This window comes from Ascaphus truei, unplaced genomic scaffold (assembly GCF_040206685.1).
Source record: "Ascaphus truei isolate aAscTru1 unplaced genomic scaffold, aAscTru1.hap1 HAP1_SCAFFOLD_583, whole genome shotgun sequence".
NCBI classification, from domain to species: domain Eukaryota; kingdom Metazoa; phylum Chordata; class Amphibia; order Anura; family Ascaphidae; genus Ascaphus; species Ascaphus truei.
Genome location: NW_027456915.1, coordinates 43,894 through 70,146, shown reverse-complemented (window position 1 = coordinate 70,146; position 26,253 = coordinate 43,894). Strand labels below are relative to the sequence as shown.

Here is a 26,253-nt window from a genome sequence, read left to right as displayed (position 1 = left end):
TAACTCACCGTCCCCCCTACAGGGAGCGCTCAGCTACACAACGTCCCCCCTACAGAGAGCGCTCAGCTACACAACGTCCCCCCTACAGAGAGCGCTCAGTAACTAACCGTCCCCCTACAGGGAGCGCTCAGTAACTCACCGCCCCCCCTACAGGAGCGCTCAGTAACTCACCGTCCCCCCTACAGGGAGCGCTCAGTAACTCACCGTCCCCCCTACAGAGAGCGCTCAGTAACTCACCGTCCCCCCTACAGGGAGCGCTCAGTAACTAACCGCCCCCCTACAGAGAGCGCTCAGCTACACAACGTCCCCCCCCTACAGGGAGCGCTCAGTAACTCACCGTCCCCCCTACAGAGAGCGCTCAGTAACTCACCGTCCCCCCTACAGAGAGCGCTCAGCTACACAACGTCCCCCCCTACATAGAGCGCTCAGTAACTCACCGTCCCCCCTACAGAGAGCGCTCAGTAACTCACCGTCCCCCCTACAGAGAGCGCTCAGTAACTCACCGTCCCCCCCTACAGAGAGCGCTCAGTAACTCACCGTCCCCCCCCTACAGGGAGCGCTCAGTAACTCACCGTCCCCCCTACAGAGAGCGCTCAGTAACTCACCAGCCCCCCCCTACAGAGAGCGCTCAGTAACTCACCGTCCCCCCTACAGAGAGCGCTCAGTAACTCACCGTCCCCCCTACAGGGAGCGCTCAGTAACTCACCGCCCCCCCCTACAGGGAGCGCTCAGCTACACAACGTCCCCCCTACAGAGAGCGCTCAGTAACTCACCGTCCCCCCTACAGAGAGCGCTCAGTAACTCACCGTCCCCCCTACAGAGAGCGCTCAGCTACACAACGTCCCCCCCTACAGGGAGCGCTCAGTAACTCACCGTCCCCCCTACAGAGAGCGCTCAGCTACACACCGTCCCCCCTACAGAGAGCGCTCAGTAACTCACCGTCCCCCCTACAGAGAGCGCTCAGTAACTCACCGTCCCCCCTACAGAGAGCGCTCAGTAACTCACCGTCCCCCCTACAGAGAGCGCTCAGTAACTCACCGTCCCCCTACAGGGAGCGCTCAGTAACTCACCGTCCCCCCTACAGAGAGCGCTCAGTAACTCACCGTCCCCCCTACAGAGAGCGCTCAGTAACTCACCGTCCCCCCTACAGAGAGCGCTCAGTAACTCACCGCCCCCCCTACAGAGAGCGCTCAGTAACTCACCGTCCCCCCTACAGAGAGCGCTCAGTAACTCACCGTCCCCCCTACAGGGAGCGCTCAGTAACTCACCGTCCCCCCTACAGGGAGCGCTCAGTAACTCACCGTCCCCCCTACAGAGAGCGCTCAGTAACTCACCGTCCCCCCCTACAGAGAGCGCTCAGTAACTCACCGTCCCCCCCTACAGAGAGCGCTCAGCTACACAACGTCCCCCCCTACAGAGAGCGCTCAGTAACTCACCGTCCCCCCCTACAGAGAGCGCTCAGCTACACAACGTCCCCCCCTACAGAGAGCGCTCAGTAACTCACCGTCCCCCCCTACAGAGAGCGCTCAGTAACTCACCGCCCCCCCTACAGAGAGCGCTCAGTAACTCACCGTCCCCCCTACAGAGAGCGCTCAGTAACTCACCGCCCCCCCTACAGAGAGCGCTCAGTAACTCACCGTCCCCCCCTACAGAGAGCGCTCAGTAACTCACCGTCCCCCCCTACAGAGAGCGCTCAGTAACTCACCGTCCCCCCCTACAGGGAGCGCTCAGTAACTAACCGTCCCCCCTACAGAGAGCGCTCAGCTACACACCGTCCCCCCTACAGAGAGCGCTCAGCTACACACCGTCCCCCCTACAGAGAGCGCTCAGTAACTCACCGTCCCCCCTACAGAGAGCGCTCAGTAACTCACCGCCCCCCCTACAGGGAGCGCTCAGCTACACAACGTCCCCCCCTACAGAGAGCGCTCAGTAACTCACCGTCCCCCCTACAGAGAGCGCTCAGTAACTCACCGTCCCCCCTACAGAGAGCGCTCAGTAACTCACCGCCCCCCCTACAGGGAGCGCTCAGTAACTCACCGTCCCCCCCTACAGAGAGCGCTCAGTAACTCACCGTCCCCCCTACAGAGAGTGCTCAGCTACACAACGTCCCCCCCTACAGAGAGCGCTCAGTAACTCACCGTCCCCCCTACAGGGAGCGCTCAGTAACTCACCGTCCCCCTACAGAGAGCGCTCAGTAACTCACCGTCCCCCCTACAGAGAGCGCTCAGTAACTCACCGTCCCCCCCTACAGAGAGCGCTCAGCTACAGAACGTCCCCCCCTACAGAGAGCGCTCAGCTACACAACGTCCCCCCTACAGAGAGCGCTCAGTAACTCACCGTCCCCCCTACAGAGAGCGCTCAGTAACTCACCGCCCCCCCCCCCTACAGAGAGCGCTCAGTAACTCACCGTCCCCCCCTACAGGGAGCGCTCAGTAACTCACCGTCCCCCCCTACAGAGAGCGCTCAGCTACAGAATGTCCCCCCTACAGAGAGCGCTCAGTAACTCACCGTCCCCCCCTACAGAGAGCGCTCAGTAACTCACCGTCCCCCCTACAGAGAGCGCTCAGCTACACACCGTCCCCCCTACAGAGAGCGCTCAGTAACTCACCGTCCCCCCTACAGAGAGCGCTCAGTAACTCACCGTCCCCCCTACAGAGAGCGCTCAACTACACAACGTCCCCCCCTACAGAGAGCGCTCAGCTACACAACGTCCCCCCTACAGGGAGCGCTCAGTAACTCACCGCCCCCCCTACAGAGAGCGCTCAGCTACACAACGTCCCCCCTACAGAGAGCGCTCAGTAACTCACCGCCCCCCTACAGAGAGCGCTCAGTAACTCACCGTCCCCCCTACAGGGAGCGCTCAGTAACTCACCGTCCCCCCCTACAGGGAGCGCTCAGTAACTCACCGTCCCCCCTACAGGGAGCGCTCAGTAACTCACCGTCCCCCCTACAGAGAGCGCTCAGTAACTCACCGTCCCCCCTACAGGGAGCGCTCAGTAACTCACCGTCCCCCCTACAGAGAGCGCTCAGTAACTCACCGCCCCCCCCCCCCTACAGAGAGCGCTCAGTAACTCACCGCCCCCCCTACAGGGAGCGCTCAGCTACACAACGTCCCCCCCTACAGAGAGCGCTCAGTAACTCACCGTCCCCCCTACAGAGAGCGCTCAGTAACTCACCGTCCCCCCTACAGAGAGCGCTCAGTAACTCACCGTCCCCCCTACAGAGAGCGCTCAGTAACTCACCGCCCCCCCTACAGAGAGCGCTCAGTAACTCACCGCCCCCCCTACAGGGAGCGATCAGTAACTCACCGTCCCCCCCCTACAGAGAGCGCTCAGCTACAGAACGTCCCCCCCTACAGAGAGCGCTCAGTAACTCACCGCCCCCCCTACAGAGAGCGCTCAGTAACTCACCGTCCCCCCTACAGAGAGCGCTCAGTAACTCAACGCCCCCCCTACAGAGAGCGCTCAGTAACTCACCGTCCCCCCTACAGAGAGCGCTCAGTAACTCACCGTCCCCCCTACAGAGAGCGCTCAGCTACACAACGTCCCCCCCCTACAGAGAGCGCTCAGCTACAGAACGTCCCCCCTACAGAGAGCGCTCAGTAACTCACCGTCCCCCCTACAGAGAGCGCTCAGCTACACAACGTCCCCCCCTACAGAGAGCGCTCAGCTACAGAACGTCCCCCCTACAGGGAGCGCTCAGTACACTCACCGTCCCCCCTACAGAGAGCGCTCAGTAACTCACCGTCCCCCCTACAGGGAGCGCTCAGCTACACAACGTCCCCCTACAGAGAGCGCTCAGCTACACAACGTCCCCCCTACAGAGAGCGCTCAGTAACTAACCGTCCCCCCTACAGGGAGCGCTCAGTAACTCACCGTCCCCCCTACAGGGAGCGCTCAGTAACTCACCGTCCCCCCCTACAGAGAGCGCTCAGTAACTCACCGTCCCCCCTACAGAGAGCGCTCAGTAACTCACCGTCCCCCCCTACAGGAGCGCTCAGTAACTAACCGCCCCCCCTACAGAGAGCGCTCAGCTACACAACGTCCCCCCCTACAGGGAGCGCTCAGTAACTCACCGTCCCCCCTACAGAGAGCGCTCAGTAACTCACCGTCCCCCCTACAGAGAGCGCTCAGCTACACAACGTCCCCCCCTACAGAGAGCGCTCAGTAACTCACCGTCCCCCCCTACAGAGAGCGCTCAGTAACTCACCGTCCCCCCTACAGAGAGCGCTCAGTAACTCACCGTCCCCCCCCTACAGAGAGCGCTCAGTAACTCACCGTCCCCCCCTACAGGGAGCGCTCAGTAACTCACCGTCCCCCCTACAGAGAGCGCTCAGTAACTCACCGCCCCCCCTACAGAGAGCGCTCAGTAACTCACCGTCCCCCCTACAGAGAGCGCTCAGTAACTCACCGTCCCCCCTACAGGGAGCGCTCAGTAACTCACCGCCCCCCCTACAGGGAGCGCTCAGCTACACAACGTCCCCCCTACAGAGAGCGCTCAGTAACTCACCGTCCCCCCTACAGAGAGCGCTCAGTAACTCACCGTCCCCCCTAGAGAGAGCGCTCAGTAACTCACCGTCCCCCCTACAGAGAGCGCTCAGTAACTCACCGTCCCCCCTACAGGGAGCGCTCAGTAACTCACCGTCCCCCCTACAGAGAGCGCTCAGCTACACACCGCCCCCCCCCTACAGAGAGCGCTCAGTAACTCACCGTCCCCCCTACAGGGAGCGCTCAGTAACTCACCATCCCCCCTACAGAGAGCGCTCAGTAACTCACCGTCCCCCCTACAGAGAGCGCTCAGTAACTCACCGTCCCCCCCTACAGGGAGCGCTCAGTAACTCACCGTCCCCCCTACAGAGAGCGCTCAGTAACTCACCGTCCCCCCTACAGAGAGCGCTCAGTAACTCACCGTCCCCCCTACAGAGAGCGCTCAGTAACTCACCGCCCCCCTACAGAGAGCGCTCAGTAACTCACCGTCCCCCTACAGAGAGCGCTCAGTAACTCACCGTCCCCCCCTACAGAGAGCGCTCAGCTACACAACGTCCCCCCCTACAGAGAGCGCTCAGTAACTCACCGTCCCCCCCCCTACAGAGAGCGCTCAGCTACACAACGTCCCCCCCTACAGAGAGCGCTCAGTAACTCACCGTCCCCCCCTACAGAGAGCGCTCAGTAACTCACCGCCCCCCCCTACAGAGAGCGCTCAGTAACTCACCGCCCCCCCTACAGAGAGCGCTCAGTAACTCACCGCCCCCCCTACAGAGAGCGCTCAGTAACTCACCGTCCCCCCCCTACAGAGAGCGCTCAGTAACTCACCGTCCCCCCTACAGAGAGCGCTCAGTAACTCACCGTCCCCCCTACAGGGAGCGCTCAGTAACTAACCGTCCCCCCTACAGAGAGCGCTCAGCTACACACCGTCCCCCCTACAGAGAGCGCTCAGCTACACACCGTCCCCCCTACAGAGAGCGCTCAGTAACTCACCGTCCCCCCTACAGAGAGCGCTCAGTAACTCACCGCCCCCCCCTACAGGGAGCGCTCAGCTACACAACGTCCCCCCCTACAGAGAGCGCTCAGTAACTCACCGTCCCCCCTACAGAGAGCGCTCAGTAACTCACCGTCCCCCCTACAGAGAGCGCTCAGTAACTCACCGTCCCCCCTACAGAGAGCGCTCAGTAACTCACCGCCCCCCCTACAGGGAGCGCTCAGTAACTCACCGTCCCCACCTACAGAGAGCGCTCAGTAACTCACCGTCCCCCCTACAGAGAGTGCTCAGCTACACAACGTCCCCCCCTACAGAGAGCGCTCAGTAACTCACCGTCCCCCCTACAGGGAGCGCTCAGTAACTCACCGTCCCCCCTACAGAGAGCGCTCAGTAACTCACCGTCCCCCCTACAGAGAGCGCTCAGTAACTCACCGTCCCCCCCCTACAGAGAGCGCTCAGCTACAGAACGTCCCCCCCCTACAGAGAGCGCTCAGCTACACAACGTCCCCCTACAGAGAGCGCTCAGTAACTCACCGTCCCCCCTACAGAGAGCGCTCAGTAACTCACCCGCCCCCCCCTACAGAGAGCGCTCAGTAACTCACCGTCCCCCCCTACAGGGAGCGCTCAGTAACTCACCGTCCCCCCCTACAGAGAGCGCTCAGCTACAGAACGTCCCCCCTACAGAGAGCGCTCAGTAACTCACCGTCCCCCCCTACAGAGAGCGCTCAGTAACTCACCGTCCCCCCTACAGAGAGCGCTCAGCTACACACCGTCCCCCCTACAGAGAGCGCTCAGTAACTCACCGTCCCCCCTACAGAGAGCGCTCAGTAACTCACCGTCCCCCCCTACAGAGAGCGCTCAGCTACAGAACGTCCCCCCCTACAGAGAGCGCTCAGCTACACAACGTCCCCCCTACAGAGAGCGCTCAGTAACTCACCGTCCCCCCTACAGAGAGCGCTCAGTAACTCACCGTCCCCCCTACAGAGAGCGCTCAACTACACAACGTCCCCCCCCTACAGAGAGCGCTCAGCTACACAACGTCCCCCCCTACAGGGAGCGCTCAGTAACTCATCGCCCCCCCTACAGAGAGCGCTCAGCTACACAACGTCCCCCCTACAGAGAGCGCTCAGTAACTCACCGCCCCCCTACAGAGAGCGCTCAGTAACTCACCGTCCCCCCTACAGGGAGCGCTCAGTAACTCACCGTCCCCCCTACAGGGAGCGCTCAGTAACTCACCGTCCCCCCTACAGGGAGCGCTCAGTAACTCACCGTCCCCCCTACAGAGAGCGCTCAGTAACTCACCGTCCCCCTACAGGGAGCGCTCAGTAACTCACCGTCCCCCCTACAGAGAGCGCTCAGTAACTCACCGCCCCCCCCCCTACAGAGAGCGCTCAGCTACACACCCGCCCCCCCTACAGGGAGCGCTCAGCTACACAACGTCCCCCCTACAGAGAGCGCTCAGTAACTCACCGTCCCCCCTACAGAGAGCGCTCAGTAACTCACCGTCCCCCCTACAGAGAGCGCTCAGTAACTCACCGCCCCCCCTACAGAGAGCGCTCAGCTACACAACGTCCCCCCCTACAGAGAGCGCTCAGTAACACACCATCCCCCCTACAGGGAGCGCTCAGTAACTCACCGCCCCCCTACAGAGAGCGCTCAGTAACTCACCGCCCCCCCTACAGAGAGCGCTCAGTAACTCACCGTCCCCCCCTACAGAGAGCGCTCAGTAACTCACCGTCCCCCCCTACAGAGAGCGCTCAGTAACTCACCGTCCCCCCCTACAGAGAGCGCTCAGTAACTCACTGTCCCCCCTACAGAGAGCGCTCAGTAACTCACCGCCCCCCCTACAGAGAGCGCTCAGTAACTCACCGTCCCCCCTACAGAGAGCGCTCAGTAACTCACCGTCCCCCCCTACAGAGAGCGCTCAGTAACTCACTGTCCCCCCTACAGAGAGCGCTCAGTAACTCACCGTCCCCCTTACAGAGAGCGCTCAGTAACTCACCGTCCCCCCTACAGAGAGCGCTCAGTAACTCACCGTCCCCCCTACAGAGAGCGCTCAGTAACTCACCGTCCCCCCTACAGAGAGCGCTCAGTAACTCACCGTCCCCCCTAGAGAGAGCGCTCAGTAACTCACCGTCCCCCCCCTACAGAGAGCGCTCAGCTACACAACGTCCCCCCCTAGAGAGAGCGCTCAGCTACACAACGTCCCCCCTACAGAGAGCGCTCAGTAACTCACCGTCCCCCCTACAGAGAGCGCTCAGTAACTCACCGTCCCCCCTACAGAGAGCGCTCAGTAACTCACCGTCCCCCCTAGAGAGAGCGCTCAGCTACACAACGTCCCCCCTACAGGGAGCGCTCAGTAACTCACCGTCCCCCCTACAGGGAGCGCTCAGCTACACAACGTCCCCCCTACAGGGAGCGCTCAGCTACACAACGTCCCCCCCTACAGAGAGCGCTTAGTAACTCACCGCCCCCCCTACAGAGAGCGCTCAGCTACACAACGTCCCCCCTACAGAGAGCGCTCAGCTACACAACGTCCCCCCTACAGAGAGCGCTCAGTAACTCACCGTCCCCCCTACAGGGAGCGCTCAGTAACTCACCGTCCCCCCTAGAGAGAGCGCTCAGCTACACAACGTCCCCCCTACAGGGAGCGCTCAGTAACTCACCGTCCCCCCTACAGGGAGCGCTCAGCTACACAACGTCCCCCCTACAGAGAGCGCTCAGCTACACAACGTCCCCCCTACAGAGAGCGCTCAGTAACTCACCGTCCCCCCCTACAGAGAGCGCTCAGCTACACAACGTCCCCCCTACAGGGAGCGCTCAGCTACACAACGTCCCCCCCTACAGAGAGCGCTTAGTAACTCACCGCCCCCCCTACAGAGAGCGCTCAGCTACACAACGTCCCCCCTACAGAGAGCGCTCAGCTACACAACGTCCCCCCTACAGAGAGCGCTCAGTAACTCACCGTCCCCCCTACAGGGAGCGCTCAGTAACTCACCGTCCCCCCTAGAGAGAGCGCTCAGCTACACAACGTCCCCCCCTACAGGGAGCGCTCAGTAACTCACCGCCCCCCCTACAGAGAGCGCTCAGCTACACAACGTCCCCCCCTACAGGGAGCGCTCAGCTACACAACGTCCCCCCCTGCGGAGAGCGCTCAGTAACTCACCGTCCCCCCTACAGAGAGCGCTCAGCTACACAACGTCCCCCCCTACAGGGAGCGCTCAGTAACTCACCGCCCCCCCTACAGAGAGCGCTCAGTAACTCACCGTCCCCCCTACAGAGAGCGCTCAGTAACTCACCGTCCCCCCTACAGAGAGCGCTCAGTAACTCACCGTCCCCCCTACAGAGAGCGCTCAGTAACTCACCGTCCCCCCTACAGAGAGCGCTCAGTAACTCACCGCCCCCCCTACAGAGAGCGCTCAGTAACTCACCGTCCCCCCCTACAGAGAGCGCTCAGTAACTCACCGTCCCCCCTACAGAGAGCGCTCAGTAACTCACCGTCCCCCCTACAGGGAGCGCTCAGTAACTAACCGTCCCCCCTACAGAGAGCGCTCAGCTACACACCGTCCCCCCTACAGAGAGCGCTCAGCTACACACCGTCCCCCCTACAGAGAGCGCTCAGTAACTCACCGTCCCCCCTACAGAGAGCGCTCAGTAACTCACCGCCCCCCCTACAGGGAGCGCTCAGCTACACAACGTCCCCCCCTACAGAGAGCGCTCAGTAACTCACCGTCCCCCCTACAGAGAGCGCTCAGTAACTCACCGTCCCCCCTACAGAGAGCGCTCAGTAACTCACCGTCCCCCCTACAGAGAGCGCTCAGTAACTCACCGCCCCCCCTACAGGGAGCGCTCAGTAACTCACCGTCCCCCCCTACAGAGAGCGCTCAGTAACTCACCGTCCCCCCTACAGAGAGTGCTCAGCTACACAACGTCCCCCCCTACAGAGAGCGCTCAGTAACTCACCGTCCCCCCTACAGGGAGCGCTCAGTAACTCACCGTCCCCCCTACAGAGAGCGCTCAGTAACTCACCGTCCCCCCTACAGAGAGCGCTCAGTAACTCACCGTCCCCCCCTACAGAGAGCGCTCAGCTACAGAACGTCCCCCCCTACAGAGAGCGCTCAGCTACACAACGTCCCCCCTACAGAGAGCGCTCAGTAACTCACCGTCCCCCCTACAGAGAGCGCTCAGTAACTCACCGCCCCCCCCCTACAGAGAGCGCTCAGTAACTCACCGTCCCCCCCTACAGGGAGCGCTCAGTAACTCACCGTCCCCCCCTACAGAGAGCGCTCAGCTACAGAACGTCCCCCCTACAGAGAGCGCTCAGTAACTCACCGTCCCCCCCTACAGAGAGCGCTCAGTAACTCACCGTCCCCCCTACAGAGAGCGCTCAGCTACACACCGTCCCCCCTACAGAGAGCGCTCAGTAACTCACCGTCCCCCCTACAGAGAGCGCTCAGTAACTCACCGTCCCCCCCTACAGAGAGCGCTCAGCTACAGAACGTCCCCCCCTACAGAGAGCGCTCAGCTACACAACGTCCCCCCTACAGAGAGCGCTCAGTAACTCACCGTCCCCCCTACAGAGAGCGCTCAGTAACTCACCGTCCCCCCTACAGAGAGCGCTCAACTACACAACGTCCCCCCCTACAGAGAGCGCTCAGCTACACAACGTCCCCCCTACAGGGAGCGCTCAGTAACTCACCGCCCCCCCTACAGAGAGCGCTCAGCTACACAACGTCCCCCCTACAGAGAGCGCTCAGTAACTCACCGCCCCCCTACAGAGAGCGCTCAGTAACTCACCGTCCCCCCTACAGGGAGCGCTCAGTAACTCACCGTCCCCCCTACAGGGAGCGCTCAGTAACTCACCGTCCCCCCTACAGGGAGCGCTCAGTAACTCACCGTCCCCCCTACAGAGAGCGCTCAGTAACTCACCGTCCCCCCTACAGGGAGCGCTCAGTAACTCACCGTCCCCCCTACAGAGAGCGCTCAGTAACTCACCGCCCCCCCCCCTACAGAGAGCGCTCAGCTACACACCGCCCCCCCTACAGGGAGCGCTCAGCTACACAACGTCCCCCCTACAGAGAGCGCTCAGTAACTCACCGTCCCCCCTACAGAGAGCGCTCAGTAACTCACCGTCCCCCCTACAGAGAGCGCTCAGTAACTCACCGCCCCCCCTACAGAGAGCGCTCAGCTACACAACGTCCCCCCCTACAGAGAGCGCTCAGTAACACACCGTCCCCCCTACAGGGAGCGCTCAGTAACTCACCGCCCCCCCTACAGAGAGCGCTCAGTAACTCACCGCCCCCCCTACAGAGAGCGCTCAGTAACTCACCGTCCCCCCCTACAGAGAGCGCTCAGTAACTCACCGTCCCCCCCTACAGAGAGCGCTCAGTAACTCACTGTCCCCCCTACAGAGAGCGCTCAGTAACTCACCGCCCCCCCTACAGAGAGCGCTCAGTAACTCACCGTCCCCCCTACAGAGAGCGCTCAGTAACTCACCGTCCCCCCCTACAGAGAGCGCTCAGTAACTCACTGTCCCCCCTACAGAGAGCGCTCAGTAACTCACCGTCCCCCCTACAGAGAGCGCTCAGTAACTCACCGTCCCCCCTACAGAGAGCGCTCAGTAACTCACCGTCCCCCCTACAGAGAGCGCTCAGTAACTCACCGTCCCCCCTACAGAGAGCGCTCAGCTACACACCGCCCCCCCTACAGGGAGCGCTCAGTAACTCACCGTCCCCCCTACAGAGAGCGCTCAGTAACTCACCGCCCCCCCTACAGAGAGCGCTCAGTAACTCACCGTCCCCCCCTACAGAGAGCGCTCAGTAACTCACCGCCCCCCCTACAGAGAGCGCTCAGTAACTCACCGCCCCCTACAGGAGCGCTCAGTAACTCAACGTCCCCCCTAGAGAGAGCGCTCAGTAACTCACCGTCCCCCCCTACAGAGAGCGCTCAGCTACACAACGTCCCCCCTAGAGAGAGCGCTCAGCTACACAACGTCCCCCCTACAGAGAGCGCTCAGTAACTCACCGTCCCCCCTACAGAGAGCGCTCAGTAACTCACCGTCCCCCCTAGAGAGAGCGCTCAGCTACACAACGTCCCCCCTACAGGGAGCGCTCAGCTACACAACGTCCCCCCTACAGGGAGCGCTCAGCTACACAACGTCCCCCCTACAGAGAGCGCTCAGCTACACAACGTCCCCCCTACAGAGAGCGCTCAGTAACTCACCGTCCCCCCCTACAGAGAGCGCTCAGCTACACAACGTCCCCCCTACAGGGAGCGCTCAGTAACTCACCGTCCCCCCTAGAGAGAGCGCTCAGCTACACAACGTCCCCCCCTACAGAGAGCGCTTAGTAACTCACCGCCCCCCCTACAGAGAGCGCTCAGCTACACAACGTCCCCCCTACAGAGAGCGCTCAGCTACACAACGTCCCCCCTACAGAGAGCGCTCAGTAACTCACCGTCCCCCCTACAGGGAGCGCTCAGTAACTCACCGTCCCCCCTAGAGAGAGCGCTCAGCTACACAACGTCCCCCCCTACAGGGAGCGCTCAGTAACTCACCGCCCCCCCTACAGAGAGCGCTCAGCTACACAACGTCCCCCCCTACAGGGAGCGCTCAGCTACACAACGTCCCCCCCTGCGGAGAGCGCTCAGTAACTCACCGTCCCCCCTACAGAGAGCGCTCAGCTACACAACGTCCCCCCCTACAGGGAGCGCTCAGTAACTCACCGCCCCCCCTACAGAGAGCGCTCAGTAACTCACCGTCCCCCCTACAGAGAGCGCTCAGTAACTCACCGTCCCCCCTACAGAGAGCGCTCAGTAACTCACCGTCCCCCCTACAGAGAGCGCTCAGTAACTCACCGTCCCCCCTACAGAGAGCGCTCAGTAACTCACCGTCCCCCCTACAGAGAGCGCTCAGTAACTCACCGTCCCCCCTACAGAGAGCGCTCAGTAACTCACCGCCCCCCCTACAGAGAGCGCTCAGTAACTCACCGCCCCCTACAGGGAGCGCTCAGTAACTCAACGTCCCCCCTAGAGAGAGCGCTCAGTAACTCACCGTCCCCCCTACAGAGAGCGCTCAGTAACTCACCGTCCCCCCTACAGAGAGCGCTCAGTAACTCACCGTCCCCCCTACAGAGAGCGCTCAGTAACTCACCGTCCCCCCTACAGAGAGCGCTCAGTAACTCACCGCCCCCCCTACAGAGAGCGCTCAGTAACTCACCGCCCCCTACAGGGAGCGCTCAGTAACTCAACGTCCCCCCTAGAGAGAGCGCTCAGTAACTCACCGTCCCCCCCTACAGAGAGCGCTCAGCTACACAACGTCCCCCCTAGAGAGAGCGCTCAGCTACACAACGTCCCCCCTACAGAGAGCGCTCAGTAACTCACCGTCCCCCCTACAGAGAGCGCTCAGTAACTCACCGTCCCCCCTAGAGAGAGCGCTCAGCTACACAACGTCCCCCCTACAGGGAGCGCTCAGCTACACAACGTCCCCCCTACAGGGAGCGCTCAGCTACACAACGTCCCCCCTACAGAGAGCGCTCAGCTACACAACGTCCCCCCTACAGAGAGCGCTCAGTAACTCACTGTCCCCCCCTACAGAGAGCGCTCAGCTACACAACGTCCCCCCTACAGGGAGCGCTCAGTAACTCACCGTCCCCCCTAGAGAGAGCGCTCAGCTACACAACGTCCCCCCCTACAGAGAGCGCTTAGTAACTCACCGCCCCCCCTACAGAGAGCGCTCAGCTACACAACGTCCCCCCTACAGAGAGCGCTCAGCTACACAACGTCCCCCCTACAGAGAGCGCTCAGTAACTCACCGTCCCCCCTACAGGGAGCGCTCAGTAACTCACCGTCCCCCCTAGAGAGAGCGCTCAGCTACACAACGTCCCCCCCTACAGGGAGCGCTCAGTAACTCACCGCCCCCCCTACAGAGAGCGCTCAGCTACACAACGTCCCCCCCTACAGGGAGCGCTCAGCTACACAACGTCCCCCCCTGCGGAGAGCGCTCAGTAACTCACCGTCCCCCCTACAGAGAGCGCTCAGCTACACAACGTCCCCCCCTACAGGCAGCGCTCAGTAACTCACCGCCCCCCCTACAGAGAGCGCTCAGTAACTCACCGTCCCCCCTACAGAGAGCGCTCAGTAACTCACCGTCCCCCCTACAGCGAGCGCTCAGTAACTCACCGTCCCCCCTACAGAGAGCGCTCAGTAACTCACCGTCCCCCCTACAGAGAGCGCTCAGTAACTCACCGTCCCCCCTACAGAGAGCGCTCAGTAACTCACCGTCCCCCCTACAGAGAGCGCTCAGTAACTCAACGCTCCTATTACTCTGGGTAATAGAGTGATGTGGAATAGAGTTTCCCAGAGGAAACCGGTCCCGATATTCTGGGGCCTCCTCCCGATATTCTGGGGCCTCCTCCCGATATTCTGGGGCCTCCTCCCGATATTCTGGGGCCTCCTCCCGATATTCTGGGGCCTCCTCCCGATATTCTGGGGCCTCCTCCCGATATTCTGGGGCCTCCTCCCGATATTCTGGGGCCTCCTCCCGATATTCTGGGGCCTCCTCACCATGTTCAATCCCCATCACAAACTGCGCCATTAAAGGCAGAGAGGCCGGAGCGCCAATCCCGGGCTGAAGAGCTAGCAATCTGGGAGAGAACAATTCTCTCTCCCTCTCTAGTTCTCCCCCCTTCTCTCTCTCTCCCTCTCTAGTTCTCCCCCCGTCTCTCTCTCTCCCTCTCTAGTTCTCCCCCCTTCTCTCTCTCTCCCTCTCTAGTTCTCCCCCCTTCTCTCTCTCTCCCTAGTTCTCCCCCCTTCTCTCTCTCTCCCTAGTTCTCCCCACTTCTCTCTCTCTCCCTAGTTCTCCCCCCTTCTCTCTCTCCCCCTAGTTCTCCCCCCTTCTCTCTCTCCCTCTCTAGTTCTCCCCCCTTCTCTCTCTCTGTTGCAGGGTACATGCAACTACACACGCGGGTTTCTTGACAAGGCTTATTTATTTAGCCTTAAAAGATATACAGCACACAAAAGAAAAATAGCTTTTCATCAGCAACAAAAGAAAAATGGCTTTTCTTCAACAGACAGTGTATAAATCAGGCAGTTACCCTTTTTCTATGCAGGGGACAGACAGTTCACAATTCATCTACTTTGCTAATCAGACCTTGTATCAGGAAATCTCTCAGCAGCTTACTCCTCTCTCCTCAACCAACAGCCTCCATGTGTCTACAGCCTTGGTTTTAACACACCTTGATAAGGCAGCTGGGATCCAACTAATTGTCCTGAGGTTCCCAGATGAAGTTAACCTAGTCAGTGCTGCATTGCAGACTAGACATAGGTTTTCCAGGCATATAACTGGTGGCTTTTATTTACCCTGTCACACTCTCCCTCTCTAGTTCTTCCCCCTTCTCTCTCTCCCTCTCTAGTTCTTCCCCCTTCTCTCTCCCTCTCTAGTTCTCCCCCCTTCTCTCTCTCCCTCTCTAGTTCCCCCCCTTCTTTCTCTCCCTCTCTAGTTCTCCCCCCTTCTCTCACTCCCTCTCTAATTCTCCCCCCCTTCTCTCTCTCCCTCTCTAGTTCTTCCCCCTTCTCTCTCCCTTCCTCTGTTGCTTCACTTCTAAAACTCTGACACAGACCCTCATTCTCTCCCGTCTTGATTACTGTAACCTCCTGCTGTCCGGCCTTCCTGCCTCTCACCTGTCTCCCCTACAATCTATCCTAAACGCTGCTGCCAGAATCCCTCTACTCTTTCCTAGATCTGTCTCAGCCTCTCCCCTCCTGAAATCTCTATCCTGGCTTCCGATCAAATCCCGCATCTCACACTCAATTCTCCTCCTCACTTTTAAAGCTTTACACTCTTCTGCCCCTCCTTACATCTCAGCCCTAATTTCTCGCTATGCACCACCCCGACTCTGCGTTCTGCTCAAGGATGTCTTCTTTCTACCCCCTTTGTATCTAAAGCCCTCTCCCGCCTTAAACCTTTTTCACTGACTGCCCCACACCTCTGGAATGCCCTTCCCCCTCAGTACCCGACTAACACCCTCTCTATCCACCTTTAAGACCCACCTTAAGACACACTTGCTTAAAGAAGCATATGAATAGCACTGTGAACATTCTGGACACATGACACAAAGCTTGGCCCCCTGCAGACGCACTTACCAGAACTCCCTCCTACTGTCTCTGTACGTTCTCCCTACCTAACAATTAGACTCTAAGCTCCTCGGGGCACGGACTCCTCTTCCTAAATGTTACTTTTATGTCTGAAGAACTTCTCCCCTTTATGTGTTATTTGTATGATTGTCACGTGTATTACTGCTGTGACGCGCTATGTACATTAATGGTGCTATATAAAGACATACATACATACACGTGTATTACTGCTGCGACGCGGTATGGGTGCTGAGAAGGTCACAAGAATCCCAAGAATATTGAGATAATAACATGACCACAAATCGTGGTCAAAAAGTACTGTAATAGGGCATATAGCCACTATGGAGGGGTGATGTTATTGGGAGTTCAGAGGATAAGGTCAACCCTCTGTAAAAGTAAATGTGCTAATGCAAAGATCTGCAATCACCACCAACATTATGGAAAATGCAACAGTATGCTGTTAACCATATATATATATATATATATATATATATATATATATATATATATTTATATTCAGAGGACTATTAGGATGATCAATCATCTGAAATGGGAGTGACTGTGTATCAGATTGTAACACTGCTAACTAGAGACACAGAGAAAGCTACACACTAAATAGTAACAATGTAGGCAAGAACTGGCTAATACATAGCAGCTCCATTCACAACGGCTACCCCAGTTCCCTATAACTCACAGTAATGTAACAATCTAATGTAGTATAGCAGGAGGAGAGCTGGCCTGAACCTATCTCAATATACCGCTACATATCTCAAAAAGTACGTCATCCCGCCGTGCCACATTACAGCAGACCCATAGCTGTGTGTCTGATGGCGTAATTAACGTGCCCGACGCACGTTCCCTCCAACCATGGAGCTTCGTCAGGGGCAGTTTTGCCTTTTGTTAACCACACATTGCGCTTGAGCGAGCAGATAGCCATAGTAGTCATAGTAGTGAAGCTGCAGCACATTGCGCATGCGCGTGCAGATAGTCATAGTAGTGAAGCTGCAGTGTATTGCGCATGCGTAAAAAGATAGAAAACTTTGGCAGCAACAAAAACACTATGAAAGGGCCAGGAGGCCCCAAATAGCGCTTCCAAACCCAAAGTATCCAAACCCAAAGTGTCCAAACCCAAAGTGTCCAAACCCAAAGTGTCCAAACCCAAAGTGTCCAAACCCAAAGTGTCCAAACCCAAAGTGTCCAAACGCAAAGTGTCCAAACGCAAAGTGTCCAAACCCAAAGTGTCCAAACCCAAAGTGTCCAAACCCAAAGTATCCAAACCCAAAGTATCCAAACCCAAAGAATCCAAACCAAAGAATCCAAACCCAAAGTATCCAAACCCAAAGTATCCAAACCCAAAGTATCCAAACTCAAAGGAGCTGCTGAGGATTACATCAAAAGAGTAGCGGGGTCAATAAATCACTGGACACTTTAATTCATCACTGAATACCCTCATTTATAGATAATAAACAATGCATCATATAGTCACAAATATAAAATACATCTGAATAAGTGTGAATACTTAATTGGACATATCACCCCAGCGCTTTACTAGAACATGCTATTATTATTATTATTATTATTATTATTATGTGTCACCAGAGATTTGGAAGCCCAACCGTCCCAATATAAGTCTAAAAATGATCTAACAGCCAATGACGAGAAATGGTTTGAAAGAACTAGTGACAAACACCGCCTCTACCATGAAACCGTCTGATTAAGGCAGAAATAGTGTTATTTAGGTTACCGATGAAAATAAGAGACTTCTGGGTGACAAAAATGGTTATAGTGTTCATGACAGAGGCCCAACATCCCAATATAAAAACGAACTATCGACCGTCCGGCAGAGAGGTCAGGATGCCGAACTAATCAGTAGACGGGAATATGACTTCATGCTTCCAAAAGCAGCAACTGTAGCGACTTTCTATAGTCTACCGAAGTACATACAAATCAACAGCTCCCACCTGGTGGACCCATTGTCTCTGGGAATAACTGCCTTACTGAGGGCTGTAGTGTCTATGTTGACAAAGTTTACAAAATGTTGTCGCCAGTTTACCATCGTATGTTCAAGATACTAGAGACACTTTGAATAGACTTAGTGGCATTACTGTCATCCCAGACACAATGCTCGCCACATAATGGACTTGAAACAGTTGTTCATTTCTGGTCGACCAGGGATTGCAGATTTGCTAGACACAATCAATTCACTCTAGACCTCCTAAAATATGTGTTAACACACAAGTATTTTGTGCTTGATGGAAGTTATTACCACTAGATTCAAGGTACAGCCATGGGCACCGCATGTGCGCCAACCTATGCAAATCTGTACCTTGGCTGGTGGGAATATACTTATGTATTTCGTGATGAGTTGTCTATGTATACTGAACACATTGATACATGGATCTGGTACATAGATGACATTCTTATTTTGTGGAAATGTCCCACTGCACTATTCTTTGAATTTGTTGAGCGGCTTAATAACAATGATCTTAATTTGAGATTAACCACTGAAACCAGTCAAACATCAATTACCTTTCTAGATCTGAACATCTATGTCGATCCCGAAATAAATATTCAAACGAAGGTATTCAGGAAAAGCAAGGCTACAGTACCAATAGCCTTCTTTTGGCACAGAGCCAACATCCCTCTAACCAAGTGGCAGGAACACCAACAGGACAGTACCTTCGTTTAAGAAGGAACTGTTTTACTCTGCAAGAATTCAAGATCCAATCTAAAGAGCTGAGGGATCATTTAGTGGTTCATGGTTACAATATCAAAACCCTCAAGCGATCCTACCATCGCGCACTAAATAGCAATAGGGACGATCTACTGTCTAATAACACTCCTGAGAAAGTTGACAAAACTATAAGGTGCATCGGTACATATAATAAAAGATGGTGGGCAATCAAACGCATTTTCTATTGACATTGGCATCTTCTGCTTTCTGATCTAGACCTCAAAGAGGTTTGGGGCCCACTCCAATGATCATTAGTAGACGATCTAGAAATTTACGGGGCCATTTGTTCACAGTCCCCTTCAGTGCCCGAAAACCTCTAATTGGCTTACCGCTCCCGTTAATGGGACGTATTAATGCCACCAGGGCTGTGAGGCCGGTAAACATGTCTCTCCCGCCAAAACATTGGTCAATCATGATCACACTCCATCTTTGTCAGTTGACACATTCATTAACTGTCATACCACGAATGTTATCTGTCTCATCACATGTATTTGTGGGAAGAGGTACGTGGGTAAAACCACGCGACAGTTACGCAGGCGTATTCTGGAACACGTTAATTGCATGAAACATGCGTCAGATAGTCCAGTTGCGAGACATGTTACCGAGCAGCACGATGGCGACGTGAACGGACGCACTTTCTGAAATCACAGCTGCATTCATTTGAAGACCTTAACTCTATATCTGCGTCGCCCCAAAAAGGCGGAATCTCAATGTATTACTTCCTGGTAAAAACATTTTTATAAATAAATATAAATAAAACAGGCAGAAGGGAGCTATGTGTCTGTCCCTCCCCCCGCAGGGTGACACAGTGACACAGACAGAAGGGGGCTATGAGCCTGTCCCTCCCCCCGCAGGGTGACACAGTGACACAGACAGAAGGGAGCTATGAGCCTGTCCCTCCCCCCGCAGGGTGACACAGTGACACAGACAGAAGGGAGCTATGAGCCTGTCCCTCCCCCCGCAGGGTGACACAGTGACACAGACAGAAGGGAGCTATGAGACTGTCCCTCCCCCCGCAGGGTGACACAGTGACACAGGCAGAAGGGAGCTATGAGACTGTCCCTCCCCCCGCAGGGTGACACAGTGACACAGGCAGAAGGGAGCTATGAGCCTGTCCCTCCCCCCCGCAGGGTGACACAGTGACACAGACAGAAGGGAGCTATGAGTCTGTCCCTCTCCCCGCAGGGTGACACAGTGACACAGACAGAAGGGAGCTATGAGTCTGTCCCTCCCCCCGCAGGGTGACACAGTGACACAGACAGAAGGGAGCTATGAGCCTGTCCCTCCCCCCGCAGGGTGACACAGTGACACAGACAGAAGGGAGCTATGAGTCTGTCCCTCCCCCCACAGGGTGAAACAGTGACACAGACAGAAGGGAGCTATGAGTCTGTCCCTCCCCCCGCAGGGTGACACAGTGACACAGACAGAAGGGAGCTATGAGTCTGTCCCTCCCCCCGCAGGGTGACACAGTGACACAGACAGAAGGGAGCTATGAGCCTGTCCCTCCCCCCGCAGGGTGACACAGTGACACAGACAGAAGGGAGCTATGAGCCTGTCCCTCCCCCCGCAGGGTGACACAGTGACACAGACAGAAGGGAGCTATGAGTCTGTCCCTCCCCCCGCAGGGTGACACAGTGACACAGACAGAAGGGAGCTATGAGCCTGTCCCTCCCCCCGCAGGGTGACACAGTGACACAGACAGAAGGGAGCTATGAGTCTGTCCCTCCCCCCGCAGGGTGACACAGTGACACAGACAGAAGGGAGCTATGAGCCTGTCCCTCCCCCCGCAGGGTGACACAGTGACACAGACAGAAGGGAGCTATGAGCCTGTCCCTCCCCCCGCAGGGTGACACAGTGACACAGACAGAAGGAGGCTATGAGCCTGTCCCTCCCCCCGCAGGGTGACACAGTGACACAGAAAGAAGGGAGCTATGAGCCTGTCCCTCCCCCCGCAGGGTGACACAGTGACACAGACAGAAGGGAGCTATGAGTCTGTCCCTCCCCCCGCAGGGTGACACAGTGACACAGACAGAAGGGAGCTATGAGTCTGTCCCTCCCCCCGCAGGGTGACACAGTGACACAGACAGAAGGGAGCTATGAGTCTGTCCCTCCCCCCGCAGGGTGACACAGTGACACAGAAAGAAGGGAGCTATGAGCCTGTCCCTCCCCCCGCAGGGTGACACAGTGACACAGACAGAAGGGAGCTATGAGTCTGTCCCTCCCCCGCAGGGTGACACAGTGACACAGACAGAAGGGAGCTATGAGCCTGTCTCTCCCCCCGCAGGGTGACACAGTGACAGACAGAAGGGGGCTATGAGTCTGTCCCTCCCCCGCAGGGTGACACAGTGACACAGACAGAAGGGAGCTATGAGCCTGTCTCTCCCCCCGCAGGGTGACACAGTGACAGACAGAAGGGAGCTATGAGTCTGTCCCTCCCCCGCAGGGTGACACAGACAGACAGAAGGGAGCTATGAGACTGTCCCTCCCCCGCAGGGTGACACAGTGACACAGACAGAAGGGAGCTATGAGCCTGCCCTCCCCCCGCAGTGTGACACAGTGACACAGACAGAAGGGAGCTATGAGCCTGTCCCTCCCCCCGCGGGGTGACACAGTGACACAGACAGAAGGGAGCTATGAGCCTGTCCCTCCCCCCGCAGGGTGACACAGTGACACAGACAGAAGGGAGCTATGAGACTGTCCCTCCTCCCGCAGGGTGACACAGTGACACAGACAGAAGGGAGCTATGAGACTGTCCCTCCCCCGGCAGGGTGACACAGACAAAAGGGAGCTATGAGTCTGTCCCTCCCCCCGTAGGGTGACAGAGTGACACAGACAGAAGGGAGCTATGAGCCTGTCCCTCCCCCCGCAGGGTGACACAGACAGAAGGGAGCTATGAGACTGTCCCTCCCCCCGCAGGGTGACACAGTGACACAGACAGAAGGGAGCTATGAGTCTGTCCCTCTCCCCGCAGGGTGACACAGACAGACAGAAGGGAGCTATGAGTCTGTCCCTCCCCCCGCAGGGTGACACAGTGACACAGACAGAAGGGAGCTATGAGACTGCCCCTCCCCCTGCAGGGTGACACAGTGACACAGACAGAAGGGAGCTATGAGCCTGTCCCTCCCCCCGCAGGGTGACACAGTGACACAGACAGAAGGGAGCTATGAGTCTGTCCCTCCCCCGCAGGTTGACACAGACAGAAGGGAGCTATGAGTCTGTCCCTCCCCCCGCAGGGTGACACAGTGACACAGACAGAAGGGAGCTATGAGTCTGTCCCTCCCCCCGCAGGGTGACACAGTGACACAGACAGAAGGGAGCTATGAGTCTGTCCCTCCCCCCGCAGGGTGACACAGTGACACAGAAAGAAGGGAGCTATGAGCCTGTCCCTCCCCCCGCAGGGTGACACAGTGACACAGACAGAAGGGAGCTATGAGTCTGTCCCTCCCCCCGCAGGGTGACACAGTGACACAGACAGAAGGGAGCTATGAGTCTGTCCCTCCCCCCGCAGGGTGACACAGTGACACAGACAGAAGGGAGCAATGAGTCTGTCCCTCCCCCCGCACGGTGACACAGTGACACAGACAGAAGGGAGCTATGAGCCTGTCCCTCCCCCCACACGGTGACAGAGTGCCACAGGCAGAAGGGAGCTATGAGCCTGTCCCTCCCCATGCAGGGTGACACAGTGACACAGACAGAAGGGAGCTATGAGCCTGTCTCTCCCCCCGCAGGGTGACACAGTGACACAGACAGAAGGGAGCAATGAGTCTGTCCCTCCCCCCGCACGGTGACACAGTGACAGAGACAGAAGGGAGCTATGAGTCTGTCCCTCCCCCCGCAGGGTGACACAGTGACACAGACAGAAGGGAGCTATGAGTCTGTCCCTCCCCCCGCAGGGTGACACAGTGACACAGACAGAAGGGAGCTATGAGTCTGTCCCTCCCCCCGCAGGGTGACACAGTGACACAGACAGAAGGGAGCTATGAGACTGTCCCTCCCCCCGCAGGGTGACACAGACAGACAGAAGGGAGCTATGAGACTGTCCCTCCCCCCGCAGGGTGACACAGTGACACAGACAGAAGGGAGCTATGAGTCTGTCCCTCCCCCCACACGGTGACAGAGTGCCACAGGCAGAAGGGAGCTATGAGTCTGTCCCTCCCCCCGCAGGGTGACACAGTGACACAGACAGAAGGGAGCTATGAGTCTGTCCCTCCCCCCGCAGGGTGACACAGTGACACAGACAGAAGGGAGCAATGAGTCTGTCCCTCCCCCCGCACGGTGACACAGTGACACAGACAGAAGGGAGCTATGAGCCTGTCCCTCCCCCGCAGGGTGACACAGTGACACAGACAGAAGGGAGCTATGAGCCTGTCCCTCCCCCCGCAGGGTGACACAGTGACACAGACAGAAGGGAGCTATGAGTCTGTCCCTCCCCCCGCAGGGTGACACAGTGACACAGACAGAAGGGAGCTATGAGTCTGTCCCTCCCCCCGCACGGTGACACAGTGACACGGACAGAAGGGAGCTATGAGCCTGTCTCTCCCCCCGCAGGGTGACACAGTGACACAGACAGAACGGAGCTATGAGTCTGTCCCTCCCCCGCAGGGTGACACAGTGACACAGACAGAAGGGAGCTATGAGTCTGTCCCTCCCCCCGCAGGGTGACACAGTGACACAGAAAGAAGGGAGCTATGAGCCTGTCCCTCCCCCCGCAGGGTGACACAGTGACACAGACAGAAGGGAGCTATGAGTCTGTCCCTCCCCCGCAGGGTGACACAGTGACACAGACAGAAGGGAGCTATGAGCCTGTCTCTCCCCCCGCAGGGTGACACAGTGACACAGACAGAAGGGAGCTATGAGTCTGTCCCTCCCCCGCAGGGTGACACAGTGACACAGACAGAAGGGAGCTATGAGCCTGTCTCTCCCCCCGCAGGGTGACACAGTGACAGACAGAAGGGGGCTATGAGTCTGTCCCTCCCCCGCAGGGTGACACAGTGACACAGACAGAAGGGAGCTATGAGCCTGTCTCTCCCCCCGCAGGGTGACACAGTGACAGACAGAAGGGAGCTATGAGTCTGTCCCTCCCCCCGCAGGGTGACACAGACAGACAGAAGGGAGCTATGAGACTGTCCCTCCCCCGCAGGGTGACACAGTGACACAGACAGAAGGGAGCTATGAGCCTGCCCTCCCCCCGCAGTGTGACACAGTGACACAGACAGAAGGGAGCTATGAGCCTGTCCCTCCCCCCGCGGGGTGACACAGTGACACAGACAGAAGGGAGCTATGAGCCTGTCCCTCCCCCCGCAGGGTGACACAGTGACACAGACAGAAGGGAGCTATGAGTCTGTCTCTCCCCCGCAGGGTGACACAGTGACACAGACAGAAGGGAGCTATAAGTCTGTCCCTCCCCCCGCAGGGTGACACAGTGACACAGACAGAAGGGAGCTATGAGACTGTCCCTCCTCCCGCAGGGTGACACAGTGACACAGACAGAAGGGAGCTATGAGACTGTCCCTCCCCCGGCAGGGTGACACAGACAAAAGGGAGCTATGAGTCTGTCCCTCCCCCCGTAGGGTGACAGAGTGACACAGACAGAAGGGAGCTATGAGCCTGTCCCTCCCCCCGCAGGGTGACACAGACAGAAGGGAGCTATGAGACTGTCCCTCCCCCCGCAGGGTGACACAGTGACACAGACAGAAGGGAGCTATGAGTCTGTCCCTCTCCCCGCAGGGTGACACAGACAGACAGAAGGGAGCTATGAGTCTGTCCCTCCCCCCGCAGGGTGACACAGTGACACAGACAGAAGGGAGCTATGAGACTGCCCCTCCCCCTGCAGGGTGACACAGTGACACAGACAGAAGGGAGCTATGAGCCTGTCCCTCCCCCCGCAGGGTGACACAGTGACACTGACAGAAGGGAGCTATGAGACTGCCCCTCCCCCTGCAGGGTGACACAGTGACACAGACAGAAGGGAGCTATGAGTCTGTCCCTCCCCCCGCAGGGTGACACAGTGACACAGACAGAAGGGAGCGGGTGACATTACTCCTGGTACCTGTAGACTCAGAGCGATCTGTCGGATATACAGCATGTTGAGGTCCTGCAGAATCCACAGCTTGTCTTCCATATCTGACCACTTCTCAGGGGGGTCCCCACGCTTCCCCCCGGACTGAGCACTGACCATCCCCCCAACACCAGAGACTGTCACCTCCCTGCACACTGTCACCTCCCTGTACACTGACACTGTCACCTCCTTGCACACTGACACTGTCACCTCCCTGCACACTGTCACCTCCCTGCACACTGACACTGTCACCTCCCTGCACACTGTCACCTCCCTGCACACTGTCACCTCCCTGTACACTGACACTGTCACCTCCCTGCACACTGACACTGTCACCTCCCTGCACACTGACACTGTCACCTCCCTGCACACTGTCACCTCCCTGCACACTGACACTGTCACCTCCCTGCACACTGACACTGTCACCTCCCTGCACACTGTCACCTCCCTGCACACTGTCACCTCCCTGTACACTGACACTGTCACCTCCCTGCACACTGTCACCTCCCTGCACACTGTCACCTCCCTGTACACTGACACTGTCACCTCCTTGCACACTGACACTGTCACCTCCCTGCACACTGTCACCTCCCTGCACACTGACACTGTCACCTCCCTGCACACTGACACTGTCACCTCCCTGCACACTGTCACCTCCCTGCACACTGACACTGTCACCTCCCTGTACACTGTCACCTCCCTGCACACTGTCACCTCCCTGCACACTGTCACCTCCCTGCACACTGTCACCTCCCTGCACACTGTCACCTCCCTGCACACTGTCACTGTCACCTCCCTGCACACTGACACCTCCCTGCACACTGTCACCTCCCTGCACACTGTCACTGTCACCTCCCTGCACACTGTCACTGTCACCTCCCTGCACACTGTCACCTCCCTGCACACTGTCACTTCCCTGCACACTGACACTGTCACCTCCCTGCACACTGACTGTCACCTCCCTGCACACTGTCAGCTCCCTGCACACTGACACTGTCACCTCCCTGCACACTGACACACAGACTGCAGAGCATTGCAGAAAGGGCAGTATCCTCTAACCAGACAGCGGCTCAGCTGGCAGAGGGGGAGGGGGGGGGGGGGACAGACTTCACAACGTCTGGGACTTATATATATGCCGTACAGTATACTAATGTATACTACTGTCTCTTATATACACTGTATAGTACTGTCTGATATATATATATATATATAGATATATATATATATATATATATATATATATATATATATATATATATATATATATATATATATATACTGTGTACTACTGTCTGTAATATATATACTGTATTATACTGTCTGTTTTATATATATTTATTATATATATACACTGTATATATACTGTCTGTCTGTTATATATATATATATATATACTGTATAGTACTGTCTGTTTTATATATATATATATATATATATATATATATCCTGCTCCTCACCTTACGTCTCTCTCTGTCACTATCCCATTCTCTGTGTTCCTCTTTATATCTCACTGTCTCTCTCCGGTTACCCTCACTTTCCTCTACACTCTTTCATTCTCCTTATTCTCTCTCTCTCTCACTCCTTCTCACTCTCTCACTCCCTCTCTCACTCCCTCTCTCTCACTCCCTCTCTCTCACTCCCTCTGCCTCTCTCTCTGCCTCTGCCTCTCTGTTCAAGTCTCTCCCTTGTTCTCTCTCTCTCCAGTCTCTCTGTTTCTGTCTCTTTCCTTCTCACCGTCTCTCTGTCTCTTTCCTTCTCTCTGTCCACGTGTCACTTTCTCTGCTTCTCTCCCTCGGTTACTGTCTCTCTCCCTCTCTCTGCCTCTCTCTCTCCTGTTCCCTTCCTCTCTCTC

General features: G+C 57.2%; 1 protein-coding gene across 1 annotated transcript in view; it reads right to left on the bottom strand.

Annotated features, from left to right (window-relative positions):
- The window catches only part of RTKN (rhotekin), a gene marked incomplete at its 3' end in the record, with an annotated part of 162,599 nt that extends 137,261 nt beyond the window's left edge, over window positions 1–25,338 (bottom strand). The window contains exons 1-2 of the mRNA XM_075584412.1: window positions 24,612–25,338; window positions 24,393–24,563 (exon numbers count right to left, since the gene is read on the bottom strand). Coding sequence (XP_075440527.1) covers window positions 24,393–24,521 — 129 coding nt within the window. The remainder of the gene's footprint in view (window positions 1–24,392; window positions 24,564–24,611) is intronic.
- Window positions 25,339–26,253: the final 915 nt, after the last annotated feature.